This window comes from Martes martes (genome assembly GCF_963455335.1).
Source record: "Martes martes genome assembly, chromosome: 10".
NCBI lineage: Eukaryota > Metazoa > Chordata > Mammalia > Carnivora > Mustelidae > Martes > Martes martes.
Window position 1 is genome coordinate 42,779,698 of NC_137898.1, and position 16,248 is coordinate 42,795,945.

The window sequence follows — 16,248 nt, forward strand, 5'->3', positions numbered from 1 at the left end:
AGCCTCATCTGTCTATGTTCATGACTCCCATGCATGCCGTGATCTCTTTACAGCTGCCTTCCAGACTTTTCTACCGCACAGCCTGTGATACCTCAAACTCAGTAGCCCCCAACCACCAAACTCATCACCTGGTCTCTCCACAGTTTTCTTTACTCCTCAGAAGAGCACTGCCACCCTCTCATTCACTGGGTCCAAAGTCATCGCTGACTCTCCCTTCTCTCCCTCCACACTCAATCAACAATCCGGGCCTTCATTACTTCTTGCCTAGGACATTGTTAAAAGCGTATCTCTAACATTCTCTGTCAGGTTCCCATCAGAAAAACAGAAACTACATTAGGCTTTCTGGTTTTGTTTCGTTATTATTTTTTAACAGAGAGAAAATAAGAGGGAATTGACTAAGCAGGTGCTAATACTTTTCAAAAAGTAAAGAGGAGCACACTGATTACGCACAGAGATGGGACCTGCAGGAAGCAGCCATGATGCCTGGGGCTGGGAAGAGATGGGAGCACCCTAATTCAGATGCCTCCGGGACAGGTATCCCCAGGCTGGGAGTCAGACCTCCCAGCAGAGATCCCTGTCTGTTCTTACTGGGGCTTCTAAGGGAGGACGATGGAGGTGGCTTGGGAATGTGGGAAAAAAGCTAGACCCTGATTCCAACTGTCACCATCAGGGTGGAAGGCCACTTCACAACAACACCGAGAGGACGCGCTGGCAAGAGGAATGGAGTTAAGTCTCTTCTCCCCTCCTCCTTCTCTACTAGCAGAACTTAATGGAAACTCAGCTGACAAGGAAAACTATAGTTTTGAGAATCCTAGTCCCCAGATGCAGGGTATGGAAGAGTGAATATGGCACATTTCCTTACCTCTAGTCAATTTTCCAAAGATTTCTGAATGAATAGCATTTCTTGAGCATTTTTATGGGCCAAGTAGAATTCTAATTCTAATGTTATTACACATTTAATCCTCCTCACAACATTTGGAGGTATCTACTATACCACATCATACAAATGAGGAAACTGGAGCATTACAGAGGTAAGTCATTTGTTTAGAGGTAAAATGCACATATAACTGGCAGTTCCAGGACTCAAACCCAGGGTGTCTAGTTATAAAACATTAACTCTCAAACTTTATTTTTTTTCCAAACTTTCCCACCAACATGAACCTGAGGAAAACATCACAATGTTTGGTGGGGACAAGAGTCCCTACATAAATGATTCTCAAACTGTATCATGTAAATGTCAGAATCACTTGGGGAGATAAACCATTAGAGACTCAATCTCAGGAAACAAACTGAGGGCTGCCAGAGGGGAAGAGGGTGAAAGGGATAGGGTGGCTGGGGGATGGACATTGAGGAGGGTATGTGCTATGGTGAGTGCTGTGAATTGCTGTGAATAAAAATTTAAATTTTATAAATAAAAATATAAATGACCTGTACCCCTGAAACAAATAATACATTATATGTTAAAAAAAAATCACTTGGGGAACCTGATAAAAACTGAGATTCCAAGACTCACTCGAGGAATCTGAATTATTTTATTTTATATTTTTAAGGATTTTATTTATTTGCCAGAGAGAGAGAGAGAGAGAGTGCGCGAGAGGGAGCACACAAGCAGGAGGAATGGCAGGCAAAGGGATGGCTGAGCAAGGAGCTGGTTGTGGGACTCTATCCCAGGGTCCTGGAATCATGACCTGAGCCGAAGGCAGATGCTTAACCCACTGAGCCACCCAGGCGGTCCAGGAATTTGAATTTTAAACAAGTGATCCCCAGAACCACCCCCATCACTATCGTAGGCCTGTTATTCTGATGTAAATGGTCTATGGACCCCAATTTGAGAGTAATTACTTGGCAGGGGTTGGTGAGACCAGACAAGACGATGTAAAAAGACTTTTTATTGACAAGTGAGTAAAGAAATAGCTCCTTATTGCTCATTTAAATACAGCTCATTAGCTTAACATTCAGGGCCCCTGGAGATCTAGTCCGAATCAACAAGTCCAATTTACTGACCAAGCTCCCCACTTTAAACATCCTGGAGACCCAGCCTGTCATGGTTGTAACCATATTTTAAACTCTCCCATTGTCTTCACTATGTGAAAAGGTCTTTCACTTCCAACTCCATATTTCCCAACTAAATATCACTGAAAGACCCTTTCTAATGCCATATCGTCCATAAACACTTGACCACATCTACTGAGGCTCTCTCCAACCTCTAAACTCTAACAATATTTTATTTGTACCCCTCTTATGGCTTTTCATATTTTCTACATTATACTATAGGCTCATTTATCTTAGCTTTCCCTCGAGACTGCAAGCTCTGTGATTAGTATGCCCAATTACATGTTTTATGGTCAGAAAGTCCTATCATGATACACAAAAAATATATCTATAGAATAATTTAAATTAATGAAATGTGTTTTCCTTATTACATATCAATTATAAAGGCTGGAATATAGTAGTTTGGAAGATGTGAGGCAGGGTATTTGAATTTTAAACAAGTGAGCCCCTGCCCTGTCCCTATAATTCTGATTAAACAGTGTATGGACCACAATTTGAGAATACTTGGTAGTTTGAAGAGAGAGAGAAAGGGAAAGGGTATAGTTTGAGAAAGTCCTTCTGTCCTCCCAGCTGAGAATCAGCCTTCAAACAATTATGATCACACCATATCCTGCTTAAAAACCATTCATTCATTCAATGAATTTAAATGTTTATTGAACACATACAAGGTGTCAGACAGTATTTGAGGTGACTGGTGCTCTAGAGTGGTGACCCCATTTAGATCTAAGTGACCCTGGAGAACACAGGAACTTCTTTAGGCTTTAGTTTGCTTATTTGCAAAGGCTCTATAGAGGAAAGAACAGATCCTTGAAAAACGGAAAGGTCAATGTGGTTAGAGTATAAAGCATGGTCCAGAGTTAAGACTGGTAAACCAAATAAGGTTATATTATTCAAGGCCTTGGAGGTCATGATGAGAGCCTTTATCCCAAGAGCAAGAGAACTTTAAGGAATGGTTTTCAGCAGGAAGGGGCCATGCCCAGGGGCACTTATATACAAACCAAGAGTTAAAGTTGAATTCATTTCTCCTCCAGAAAAAGGGAAATCAGCAATTACAATCACATCAGTCCAATATTTTGAGGATACTAAGTAAAAGCAGTAATTAATCTTTAAGACTTCCTCTGTTCAATTTTCTAAGTAAGATGGAAAACTAAATTAGATCTTGCTTACTGGTGTTAACAGTGAGTTCAACTCATTCCTGGAACTGTGAATCAGTTTCTTTATGTCCTATATACACCTTTTCTCATTTTAAGATTCTAAAAGTGTTAAGTGTCAGAAATGAAATCTCAACTACAAAAAAAAAATTTATTAAGTGTGAAAGCATAACAGGTACATCTATTTAAATATTTTTTACATATTTATAGATAAAACAAACAAATAATTTATCAAAAATTACAAGTTTAAAGAATAGTACTATTTTGAAACAACCAATAAAGTATTTGGAAATACCACATTTTATCCATAATTAGTGAATATTATCTCCAAAAAAATGTAACTTGTGTTTTCTTGTGAAAAATATAAGTTTTTTTAGATGTCTGCCAAGATTGTTCAGGAACAGTCCATCTTGCTAAATCTAAAAGTGTAATGCCTTTATTGAGAACTTCTGTTTTTACCAAATAGCTTTAAAAAAAACCACCTGCATCTTCCTTTGGACTTAGGTGAACTCTGAATCTCCACTTCACTTGCAGACCACAGGGCATCAACAAAAACACAAGTAGGTCACAGTGAGAGTCTGGCGTGGCTTTTCTTAAACGGAGCGAAGGACCTTCTCCTTAGCTGGGTGGAAGACCATGGTGTATTGTGACGTCCAATCCACGGCACAGGGCTTCACCAAGCCAAAGCAGCCACACTGAAAGAAATCTGCGAGGTTCTGCATGAACCCAAGGCTGCCAAGGAAGGAAGAGAACACATCTTACTACATTTCCTGTTTGAACATTCATTCAGATCAGAAACATTCACTGAGAATTTATAACAGACAAGGTGCTTTGAAGATCCTGAAGCAGGAATCCAGAGGTGAATCAGACAGTTCCCTGGCTTAGAGGACATTAAAACTGAAGTCCAGGTCCATTTCTGGACCTCGGTCCTAATTCTGAGATTCCCTGGCTTCTGCCCAGCAACTTGATTTCCTTCTGAGTCCCCCACTCACTGGAATGGTGGGGCCATCAATAGGTGTCCTGCTTTCCGTTCCCATTGCCCTGATTCGCATTTTGATGATCTCAAAGGCCAGATAGGCCAAAAGAATATAGTCAACAAACTGTTTTTTTTCCTAAACTTTTTAAGTAAAATAGGGCCCTGTCTCGATTCCTCACAATTCTTCTTTTTCTTTAATAGTCCAGAGGTCTTTCGTCTTTTCTTAGACCTATCATACCAAGAATTCAGAGGGAATGGGTTCCAGCAGCTCAGGCTCCTTTCCATTGGTTCTCAGAAAGTGCAGCACTGGGTGGAGCAGGCTAGCCCTTCAGGTGAACCCAAGTACCTTTCTCCTTGGCTTCCTTCTTCTGATCAGTTTCCTCCACATGCTTCAGGAAGCTATCTCAGCTCTTTGAGTGCCTCATGAGCTCGGTACATACGTTAGTTCTCTTGGCAAGAATCTGGCCCTTGTGTGTGTACACTAACAGCTGGGGGACGCCATAGCAGACTACTGCAGTTCCGCCGCGGTCACATTTGTTGGGCATCACTTTCTGAACGGTGCCCACTGCCTTGATGTCTACAGTTAACACTTTTTTGTAGATTCGCATGTATGTGGCCAAAGGAACACCTCTGTGTTTTCTAACAGGTCTAGAGAACATACAGTGGGTGTTTCTCCTCTTTCCCTTGGTGCTGGTCATTTTGGCAAACTGCTAGAAGGTGGCAGTTCCAGCCAAAGGGACGGAGCTCCTTCCCAATTAATCTTACCTATTGGACACTGTCTGCTCCTCCAAAAACCTTATCAAAACCCAACCCCCGGGCACCTGGGTGGCTCGGTTCATTGAGCAACTGCCTTCTGCTCAGGTCATGATCCCAGGATCCTGGGATCGCGCCCCGCATCGGGATCCCTGTTCCATAGGGAGTCTGCTTCTCCCTCTGACTTTCCCCACCTCAGGCTCTCTCTCAAGTGGATAAATAAAATGTTTAAAAAAAAAAAAAAAAGGGCACCTGGGTGGCTCAGTGGGTTAAAGCCTCTGCCTTCTGCTCAGGTCATGATCCCAGGGTCCTGGGATCGAGCCCCGCATCGGGCTCTCTGCTCAGCAGGGAGCCTGCTTTCCCCTCTCTCTCTTTCTCTGCCTGCCTCTCTGCCTGCTTGTGATCTCTGTCAAATAAATAAAATATTTTTAAAAAACCAAAAAAAAAAATAAACAAACAACAAAAAAAACCTAACCCCTAATACACATTAGAACATATTTGTGCATGAGGATGACTGGGCCATTGCTGCTGCTGGGAGAGCTGTCAGGATCATATCATCACCACTCCTCGAGAGAGTGGCTCCAAAGCTAGTTAGTGAGTAAAAGTAACTTGGGCAGGTTTTTGGAAGCAAGACGCAAAGTAGCTCTATGGCTTTCCCGTTAGTTCCTCCAGCATATGTTGCCATTACTCAGTAATTCCCACACATGCCCCAGTTCTCTCAACTCAGGCCCTTCATCTGGGCTCTTTAGGGCTTGAAATCCCTGTCTGTCCTTCTCCATCAGGCCCCACCCCACGTCTTTCAAGGCTCAGCTGAAAATTCTACCTCGGTCACAAAAGGCTTTCATCCTCTAGTGGAGTCAATATTTATTCCTCTGGTCAAACTACTGGGGAACAGATCGCCACAAGCTTGGCACCACCGGCCACCCTCCATCACCTTAGCCATCTCTTCCCAATTAAGTCAATTCCTCTCCTCTCTAAACACAGATCATAGCCCCTCCCAGGCTCTGATCTCCTTGTCTAACAGCCTAACAGTTTCATCTTGTACCACGAGTGTGCTTTAAAATAGACCGCTCATGAGATATGCAAGTGAGCGTTAAATCCCCCGAGGGCGCAGGGTGACCTCCGCAGCACTCCCAGCCTCCAAGACCCCGATATATATGACAGGAAGATAAGCTTCAAAGCCCGATCGTTCATATCGTAGGATGACAGCCTTCCTACAAACACTCTCATTTTCAACTGAGGACAGGTTTTATACAACCGATGCTCTGAAGAAAACACGCCCCAAACCTGAAGCAGCAGCTTCCGCCTGACACAGATGGGCTCGTTAAACACAAGGCTAAAAGAATTACGGGTGAGAGAAAGGCAGGTGGAAAATCTTGGCAAGCCTCACAACCTAATGCTTTCTGCAGAGAGCCCTGTGGCTGGAATTCTCAGCCACATGCTTGGTTATCTCACATTGACTTCATGCCAGCAACACGCAATCTTGTGACCATGTGGCTTGACTGGAGAGATTCCCCACCCTGGCAAAACTTCAAAGTCACTTAACTGTTCGTGCTGAGTCCAACAGACCAAGTCCCAAATTCTTAGCACCTGCGTGCTCATGACCTTACCACAAACCTCTTGTCACTAAGACTCCCAAGAAAGAAGAGGGTCAACTCCGCCAGACAGCAAGTTAGGGGAGAGCAGCTTGCCCGAGTGGTGGCAGTAGGCTGGCAAACCAATGACTAGACTAGCATCTTCCACAGGACACAGTGGCCAAAATAGATCTGACTTACTTGTATGGGGTCCTCCTGAGGGATAATGTCTGTTTCATATGCCTGCTTTGCTTCAGCAGGCTGGTTCTCTCGTGGGAGGTCAGGCCCAGGAAAGCAATCTGCAAAAGAAGGTTGGAAGGTACATGAAAAATACCATTATGTTGAGGTTCTGTTGCTCTTAGTGCATCTCAGGACAGCAGTAAACATTCAGTACGTCCCTGAATACAGTATAACCTAGCCTTCTAACCAAGGATCATGGTGACAACAACAACTCAACAGCTCTAAATGAGACTAAGTAAATCTAGTAGCCAAGTTGCTTTTTTTTTTTTAAGTTTGTTTATTTATTTTTCAGTAATCTCTACACCCAACGTGAGGCTTGGACTCATCACCCCGAGGTTAAGAGACCCTCATTCTTCCGACTGAGCCAGCCAGGCACCCCTGAGCATTCATTTTTTTGAGTGTCTGTTTTTATTAACATTCAACAAAGCACAGTCATGAAGTAATTGCTTTAGTAATTCGAGCCGTGGCCTTACAAGCCTGTTTAGATTCTCAGCACATGCAGCATGTAAGTTTTAGTTGAATAAAACTAAATAAGGTCAAGATTACTGCAATGATCTCACCTTGTGTATGCTTCTTAGCATCTCTTTGGAAAGTGCCAACTGAAAACATCAATCTGAAGTGAAGGACATTCGAATCCATAATTTGGGGAAGGGTAAGAGTTGAGGTAACTTAAAAACCCCCCAAATCATTAAAACCCTACTATTCACTGAGGTACTCCATTTAATCCTCAAAATAACTCAAATATCAAAGTACTTATCTGTGAAACAGAGATTATCACACCATTCTCCCTCATCAGGTTGTTGAAGGATTTGACATAATATATTTAAAATACCCTGTCAAGAGGCTGCCAGCGGTGGAGTAACTGGTCCAAGGTCACACAGCTTAGAAAGTAGCAGAACTGAGACAGATACCTCAGTCAGTGTGAGAATAAAGTTCACCGTCCTTACCAAAGTCTGTGCTCTGTCTTACTACAGTCAAACCCGTGACTCACTAGAGCAGTCAGCAAAGGAAAGGCTTCAAACAACTGAATTGTTTTATTAAGAAAACAACTTTACCATGAATTCCTGTATTTGAAAACTATCCAAAACTTTTGAGTCCATTTTCTTGCCTTAGAAACTGTAAGAAACATTAACCTTTAAAAAGAAAAAAAACAAACAAACTGGGGACACCTGGGTGTTCAGTGGGTTATGCCTCTGCCTTTGGCTCAGGTCATGATCTCAGGGTCCTGGGATGGAGGCCCACATTGGGCTCTCTGCTCAGCAGGGAGCCTGCTTCTTCCTCTCTCTCTGCCTGCCTCTCTGCCTACTTGGGATCTCTCTCTCTCTGTCAAATAAATAAATAAAATCTTTAAAAAAAAAAAAAAACAACTAACATTATAGTCTCACATATATCTGTACTTGTCCTCAGAGTCCAGAAAAGAAGAAAGAGAATTAGAATTGAGGTCTCAAATCTTTGGTTCTACTTCTCGTTCCCCTCTCACCAGCCACGTGGCCAAAACAAGGCACTTAACCTCTCAGGGGCTTAGTTTTCTCATCTATAAAATGAAGACACGGCTATGGCACAGTCTAGGACTCAACTCTTTTTTTTTTGGAGATTTTATTTATTTGTCAGAGAGAGAGAGCACAAGCAGGAGGAGTGACAGGCAGAGGGAGAAGCAGGCTTCCTGCTAAGCAAGGAGCCCGATTCAGGACTCGATCCCCCCAGGACCCTGGAATCATGACCTGAGCTGAAGGGAGACACATAACCGACTGAGCCACCCAGGCGTCCCTAGGACTCAACTCCTTGTCGGGAAAGAGATAGGAAGTGCTTTGAAATATGGAAAGCATATATAAATATTAGGTATTATAAGGTATTAACAATCAGTGATGCTAATATTCATTCTTCCTGCCTGAGTCTGTAGATACCAGAGAGGCAGGAGATGAACATTCAGAAGCCTCAGTTCAGTGTTACCAGCTTCATTCCCTTCCTTAGCATTTCTCCCCTTTGTCTGTCTTTCTTTCTTTCTCCTTATTACTGTAGAATTGGTTACTTCCCTGTAAAAGTGGAATGCATTGTGCTTTTGATGAGTAATGCTCGAATTATCGAGGTCTGACGGTAATTGGCTCAGACTGATCACGGCTGTCTGTTCCACGAGGGCAGGCCATAGCAACAAGAAGAATTAGGTTATGCTCAGAGGGAAGGCAGGCAGCAGGAAAAGGACAGTAGCTTCACAGGAAGCTGAATGTGGCTACCGCCCTGGAGCATGAACTTTCTAATGGCTGTGACCTTCCCTGGAAGTGTAATTACCACATCCACTGGTTGGTGATGGATCTTGCATTTCACCCCCCTTCTATCCACTTAGCACTGAGTAATGAACAGGATAACAAACAGGGTTGGAAAAAATGAGGACAGAGAATCATCTTGCAAATGTTTCAAAGTATCTCACAATGCTGTTTATATTTTATGTTTTCACACACCTTACGATTTAACTATATGATGAAAAAAGCCTTTGAAGAGGCTGTCAGAAGACCTAGGTCTCCAGTTCTGATTTCGCTACTTACTGAGTGACCCTGAGCAAGTCAATTCACCTCTCTGTAACTCTATCCGTAAAATAAAAAGGTCAGATTAGATCATTCCTAGGGACAAGCTAACAACTTACTATTCTAACCTTTACACGATCCTGTGAGAGTAGCACTATCAACTCCATTTTACAGGCAAGGAAATTGAAATTCAGGAGTCAAATGACATGGAAAATTGACATTCCAGAGTCAAATGACATGCCTACAACCAGAGAGTAAGCAACAGGGGTGGAACTAAGACCCAAAAACCTTCTGATTTAAAATTCAAGTCTTTCAACCTTATTACAGGCTACTGGAAATTTTACCCAAATGCATTATAAAAAGAGAAATAAATACCTGAAAGAGTTGATTTAATAATAAAAATGTTGACCATGAGAAATGGAAAGCTGCTAGCATGAAGATATATAAAACCCAAGGGGAACAGGCCACAATCTGATTGAGGTAGGTCCATAGTCCATCTTCTCTGAATGTTGTGGCACAATGATTTGACCAATCTGTGAATTCACAAGAAAAGGAACTCATTATTTAAAAAGGCAACAAACTAGTGATCATACTTCAAGAAGATAAAATCACTGCACTTTTATTCAGGGAGAAGAGAAAGTAAGACATGGTAACACAGACTAGAACCCAACTTTAAGAATTTATCTTCCAAATACGAGCTTAATGAACAAAGATGAAAAAATGGTATCTCACTGCTCATGAAGACTACGACAGCATCGCATTGGTGGTTGGCAGGAAAGGAATAAAAGTAAAAAAGGTCTGTACCACCACCACTAAAACCATCGTATTATTCAGCATAAAATAAACTGGCTTGAAGTTAACTGTTCAAGGACTTGATAATGGAGAACAGCTGTGTTTAATAAATATCTGCTTAGAAAACTCTTCATATTGTTCAGGATACACAGCAAGAGATGAGTCTGTAAGGGTTCAGACCCACAGGCCACTGCTGTAGGCACAAGAAATCCCGTAAGCACCCAGATATCACTGGAACACAACCTAACAACTTGTGGTTATTGGGGGGTACAGAAGTACCATTGTGCACTGGCACCATGACTCATCCTGTAAGGGGAGAAAGTTCAGGTAAGGGAATCATGAGAGACGCCCTAGGAAAAGGCAGAACTTCACCATGGCCCTTGTGACCCCATAAGCCATGCAGCTAAGGGTAGCCGTAAGGAGAATGTAGGTAGACAGCGGCAGGAACAAGGGAACAAATCTGCAAGATTTTGTAAAGCCAATGACTTGTGTAGGCACCAGGACTGTGTATAAAGGGCAAATCATTTTTGAAATAAGAACTCTGCAAATTTGCACCTTGAGGTTTCATAAATGCCTCCAACAATTTGATAAGTAGTTTCAGACATTTTCCCAAAGCAGCACTTGAGAGCTCCTAGGACGGAAAGAAAATGAATCCCTGACTTTACCATTACCTGTCTGTCCATTTTAGTCTTAAAAATCTATTTTTTCCCCCTTTTGAGTCTCATTTGGTTCCTATCTTTCATGACTATATGTCAGAAGCATTTTAAGGGCAATCATCACAGAGTAACGATCAAGGCAACAAGTTAAGGCAAATTATGCTCTCTTTTCGAGCTGCTCAAAGATGCGATCCATGCACCTGATATGACAAAAAAAAAAAAAAAAAAAGAATGTAATTCCCAACAGCAGGTAGAGGAAACAGCTGCTACATGGAAAAGAATACCTACTTTCTTTGAGCTTATGGATTTCTACTGCTCTCTTCTGGGAATTTTTTGAATACAGCATGACCTCAAACTGAAATTTTCATAGGATTGACTTTAGAATTAATGTCAAAGATATGGCTACAAATGGGACGTACATTATCTTATACACTATAAAACTTTGCTATGTAATAATAATACATTCTTATCAGGTGGTCATTGGCTAATGACAGGGGACTCCTACTACTCCAGGTTGATCATTTTCATCTTTAGATAGTTCTGACAGTTACAAAGTTCTTTCTAACAATGATCTAAAATCTTTCAGGGTGCCTGGTGGTTCAGTTGGTTGAGCATCTGCCTTTGGCTCAGGTCATGATCCCAGGTGCTGGAATTGAGCCCCGCGTCGGGCTCCCTGCTTAGTGGGGAGTCTGCTTCTCCCTTTGCCTCTTTCTCTCTCTCTCTCTCTGTCTCTCATGAATAAATAAATAAAGTCTTTAACATAAAATAAAATAAAATAAAATAAAATAAAATCTTTCTCCCTGCAACTTGTAGGAGGCTGACACTTCTGAGTATCCACCCTGCGAGCAGACCTCACCGAAGATGAAATGGATGTAGCTACTTCTGCAGGGAACCCAAAGCAGCTGCCACTGGCTGACACGAGGAGGGCACACATCAAGGCCCTAGCAACAGGAATTTCCATGGAAAACCATGAGGGTGGGATGATAGTGAGACCTCGCTAGAAAAGTGAAGCACAAGTTCATTTTTTCCATCTGTGAAATAATGATAAATACTACAATGTCCTCATTCGGTGTAAAGAAATACTGTCTGAATACCAATGGGATAAAAGTAACCAAATACGTTCAGCTAGCCTCCATGGTTGCAAGCGAATATAAAATGTGACCGTTCCTAAGAAACAAAATATAGAAATTGGATCAGAGCCAGGGAATAAAGACAAAAGAGAGGGAAGAACCAATGCATGTAATAAGAAAGCAACTTGGAAAGAACGAAAGTGATGGAAAATTACTTCTGTCCTTATCAATACAGTCTTATGCTGGACACAGACACCAAACAAAGGTAACTATTTTTAGTGAAGAGAGAAGCAGGAGAGACAAGAGTAGTGTAAAATCTGGCTCGTGTCCCTTAGGATCAAGTCCAAGGGACAAGTTGGTCCATGGGCCAGCTTAAAAAGGTTTTCCAGGAATATGTTTTATTGTTAGGCCTTAAAAGGGCAGTTCTTTCAATAGAACTGTCAAGAAATCTTTCACTTCTTAAACTACAGGACATAATTTAAGAGGTTTTTGGATTCCAATCTCAGGATTACTGATGGCTTTTGACAAGAAATGAGACCAGAGATCACAACCTTCTGACTATTTGCTCCATTTGAGATGGTGACGGTCACATTGAGCTACAAAAGCAGTTCCCTACTGATCACAGACATCCAAGGTGTCAGAGGGGAAAGGAGCCGACAAGGTAAATTGAAGCCCTCTCCATGCCTATGCTGTGGCAAAAAAGACACCATTTCATATAGATATAAAGAATCTCTAAAAATGAAACCCCAAACAAACCAAAACTTGTAATACTGGATGTTTCTGGGGAGGGGGACTGGGAGGCTTAGGGACAGAGTAGGAATATTTCTTTTTCAAGAACTAAACAAAATTTAAAGAAAACTGGAGTAGGGGGAAGGGGAAGGTAGGGAGGGGTGGTACTTGGGATGTTAAGGAAAAAAGAAAATAAAGTAGAAAAAACATTCCTAACATCTTCCTGAGTCATTCCATGTTTTAGCTCAGGAAATAAACTTGTGTTCTATTGGCAAAATCTAAGACCTGAGCATGAATATAACAGGAGGGTGGGTGGAAACAGATTCGTAGTGAGGCCAGATTCTCCCAAAGCCTTCAAAATAAATAAATAATAAACAACTAAGGCCAAAATAAACTATGAGAGCTATAGGTTTTCCCAGTTAGGTAACCTACTCTAAGGTTTGCGAAGCATAGCCATGCAATTGGTGAGAGTTAACCCAAATCCTTCTTGCTTCAATTTAAACCCTGTTCTTCTTGGTTAATCACCTTGGAATAGCCGGATGTCACTCCCTACATGAGCTCCCTCCGTGAGTGTTCGCACTGCTACTGAGACGTTACTTTCCCTTCTCAGGGATGCAAAATAAATGGTCTAAGGTTTTCTTCCAAGTCATGATTACCAAACTTGCAATGACTATTAGTTGTCCCATTAGCTCTGTGACTTGACATTTACCAAATGGCACGGGTGGTCAGACTTTTGTTCCTTCTCTACTGTGGTCACTTCCGCCCACCCTAAACCTCTCCACTGCCAACCTGTTCTTTTCCCTCTTTTATTTCTCACTTCCCTTTGTTCCTGAGCAGCTAATTTTTCTTCACTTCACGAGGTGATCAATCTACACTTTGCCTTAAACGAATCCGTATTGTTGACCACTTCTCAAATTCATCAAGGTCACTTTAGGAGAGGTCCAATCTCTTGCCAAGTGCTAACAACTAATCGCTCTGAGCATTTCTTGCAGTTTCCCATTGCTGTGTCTCAGAGGCAGCTGTTTCATTTTTATTAGGGGTATGGTTTATCGTCACCCAGTCAGAATGGGACATACAAGAATTTACCAAGAAAAGTGCGTGTGGGTATGAGTTCATGAGCTTGTTTTAAGAAAAACTTATACTTACAGATGAAAGATTCATATATAATCCAGTCACAAACGATGGAAAGAAAAAATAAGAAGAATATGTAATAGCGATGGTTGCCAAAACCTACATCAAGAAGAAAAAACATAGTTAATACTTTCTTACAATGATTTTCCATATCAAAACCTTATTAGCCACTTTCTTGTCAAAAGCCTCACCAAAGTAAAAAATAAATAAGCTTGTGCTTTGCTTTTAAATACCATTAACCCAAAACCAAACAGCTCTGATTTGTCACAGGCAACTGTCCATGTTAACTGAGCTAATATTTATTCGTTGCTTACCTAAAAGACATCGTTTTCTGGACAGAACAAGATCTACTAAACACATGTAGCACTAGGAGGGCCTACGACTGCGCTGGAGGAAGGGGAGACAGCAGGACTTTGGGCAGACATACCCTACTCCTTCCTTCCTTCCTTCCACGTGATGAGTTTAAGAAGTGCAATTTTGGAACATCAGAGATCCACTTGATTGGAGGAATAGAGAAAATGAATCTGAAGAGCGGCAGATAGATATGTTGCAGGAGACTAAACACAGGAGAAGAGGGGCAACCTGCCGCCTGAGAAAGGTCTACAGAAGTGAAGTAGGGGCAAGGAGGCTGAGCAACCAAGCTCCACTCTCGTGTATGTCGCTCTCTTGAAGCTGCAGTTGGGAGCACGTTGATGCTAATGACACTAAAGTACTACCATTTCTCCGAAGGCAGCACAGCCCAGGAGGAGGAAAACCCACTGCAATGGGGAGACCTAGGTTCACAGATCAGCAGCTGTGTGAATGTAGGCAAGTCATTTAACTTCTCTGATCTAGTGTTCTTGCTTTTAATATGGGGATAAGATCTCTTCTGTCTGCTTCATAGGCCTATGGCAACCAAACAAGAGGATGCCCGTGAGATCACTATGTCAAATGCGTGTAATCAAAATATATGGGCTCATTACTGTTGTTTTCCCACTTCCATTCAAAGCTGCCGGCTATAATGCTAGCCATCCCATCTCTACAGTGGGATGGTGTCTATGAAGCTTGGAGCCCTAAGAATTACCTCTTCACCTATTCTCTAGGAATACAAGAGAACATCAAAATGCACCAAAGAAACCTGACTGTGAAGCAGCCTTTTGTTCAGGATTTTAAAAGCATTTTCTCTGCTGGAGACAAATGACCATAGTTCCTCATAATAAACCCCTGGTTTTTACAGGGGCCAGGACAAGGAACAGTCCCCATCATCTCTGGGTCGGCTCCTACCTGAGCTTTGAAGGAGGCAAGTGGAGGAGTAAAGGAGAGACTCAAGTCACAAAACATGCTAAGAACCTGGTAATTTGGTATAGAAGACTGGTATTCCTAAAACAACTTCAAGGAAATAATTTACCTTTAATATTTTTTCACCTCTAAAACGGAGACAGTAATACCAACCTCGGGATGTGCCCTGATGATCAAATAGGATACTATATTCAAAAGTGCTTTATAAACTCTAAAATACTATACAAACCACATTAATTATTATCAACACTGACAGTTTTCCAAGAGTGTTACACCGTGAAAGGCCATAAGAGCCACAAAATGGACCCTTTAGATGCCCTTCCATTTTTTTCTATGAATCACACACACACAGCTAAATATATGCTTAACTTCATAGTGTTAACTAAAAAAATTCCATCTCTCACCTATGCACCGTCCAGTCCACAGACAATGCTGATCATATCGAGCGACACAGGAGTTACACACGTGGCAATGAAGTGACCTTAAAGGCTTCCTTATCTAAGTGGGCAATTAAGACAGGTCTAAACAAAAATATCAGTGTCTTAAAGTGGTAACAAATCACAAGCAAAATCTTACTCCTAAATCCTAAAGACACAGGCACAGATAATCCTAAGTAGACCATCAGTTCACGCTGAGGCTCTGGAATGCCTTATTAATGCCTTTACTTCCAGATATCTATTTTGATCAGGCCATCACTAAAACGGATTTGACTTCCAGAGCCTTTTCACACTGATGAAAAGGAAGTGAGGCAGCACCAGGCAGCAGAATGAGCACTGGATTAAGGAAAAGGAAAAAGAAAAACGCAAGTTACATTTCCAGCTCTGCCAATAATTTGGGGGAATTTACTTCCTTCCTCTAGGCCTTGATTCCTCAACTGAAAAATGAGAGGTTTCACTAAGTGGTTTCTAGGGTCATCGTGAGCCTGTGAGTTGAAGTTAGTTCTACTATATGCTTCATGGTAGAAAAAAGCAATCCAAACATACTACAGATCATTCAGAGAGATTTAACCACAGGCAACTTGAAGAAACTATAAACACTCCCTCATACACTCAAGGCAGAAAACTATTCTAATAGTAATACAAAATCAGAAGCTGGTAAAAATGCAGATGTACAAATATACCATGAAGATTTAATGAAGGCTTACATGAGAAATGTTACCAGGAATTTGCTTTCTTACTACAGGGGGGAAAGAAAAAAGACTCACAAGACATGATGTACAAAACGTTCTGAAGTCCAGACAGCCAGTCTCTGCAAGGGTGATGATATTCTGAAAGGCATGAAATTTGACCTTATGATTACGTGTTACTAGGGAATGTATAATGCATGT

At 41.7% G+C, this 16,248-nt stretch overlaps 1 protein-coding gene across 1 annotated transcript in view; it reads right to left on the reverse strand.

The window, feature by feature from the left end:
- Positions 1–2,686: 2,686 nt before the first annotated feature.
- ZDHHC13 (zDHHC palmitoyltransferase 13) overlaps positions 2,687–16,248 on the reverse strand; it is a 50,630-nt gene continuing 37,068 nt past the window's right edge. Inside the window, exons 12-17 of the mRNA XM_080815194.1 lie at positions 16,126–16,188; positions 15,326–15,419; positions 13,659–13,742; positions 9,641–9,798; positions 6,708–6,805; positions 2,687–3,935 (exon numbers count right to left, since the gene is read on the reverse strand). Coding sequence (XP_080671320.1) covers positions 3,797–3,935; positions 6,708–6,805; positions 9,641–9,798; positions 13,659–13,742; positions 15,326–15,419; positions 16,126–16,188 — 636 coding nt within the window. The 3' untranslated portion in view covers positions 2,687–3,796. The remainder of the gene's footprint in view (positions 3,936–6,707; positions 6,806–9,640; positions 9,799–13,658; positions 13,743–15,325; positions 15,420–16,125; positions 16,189–16,248) is intronic.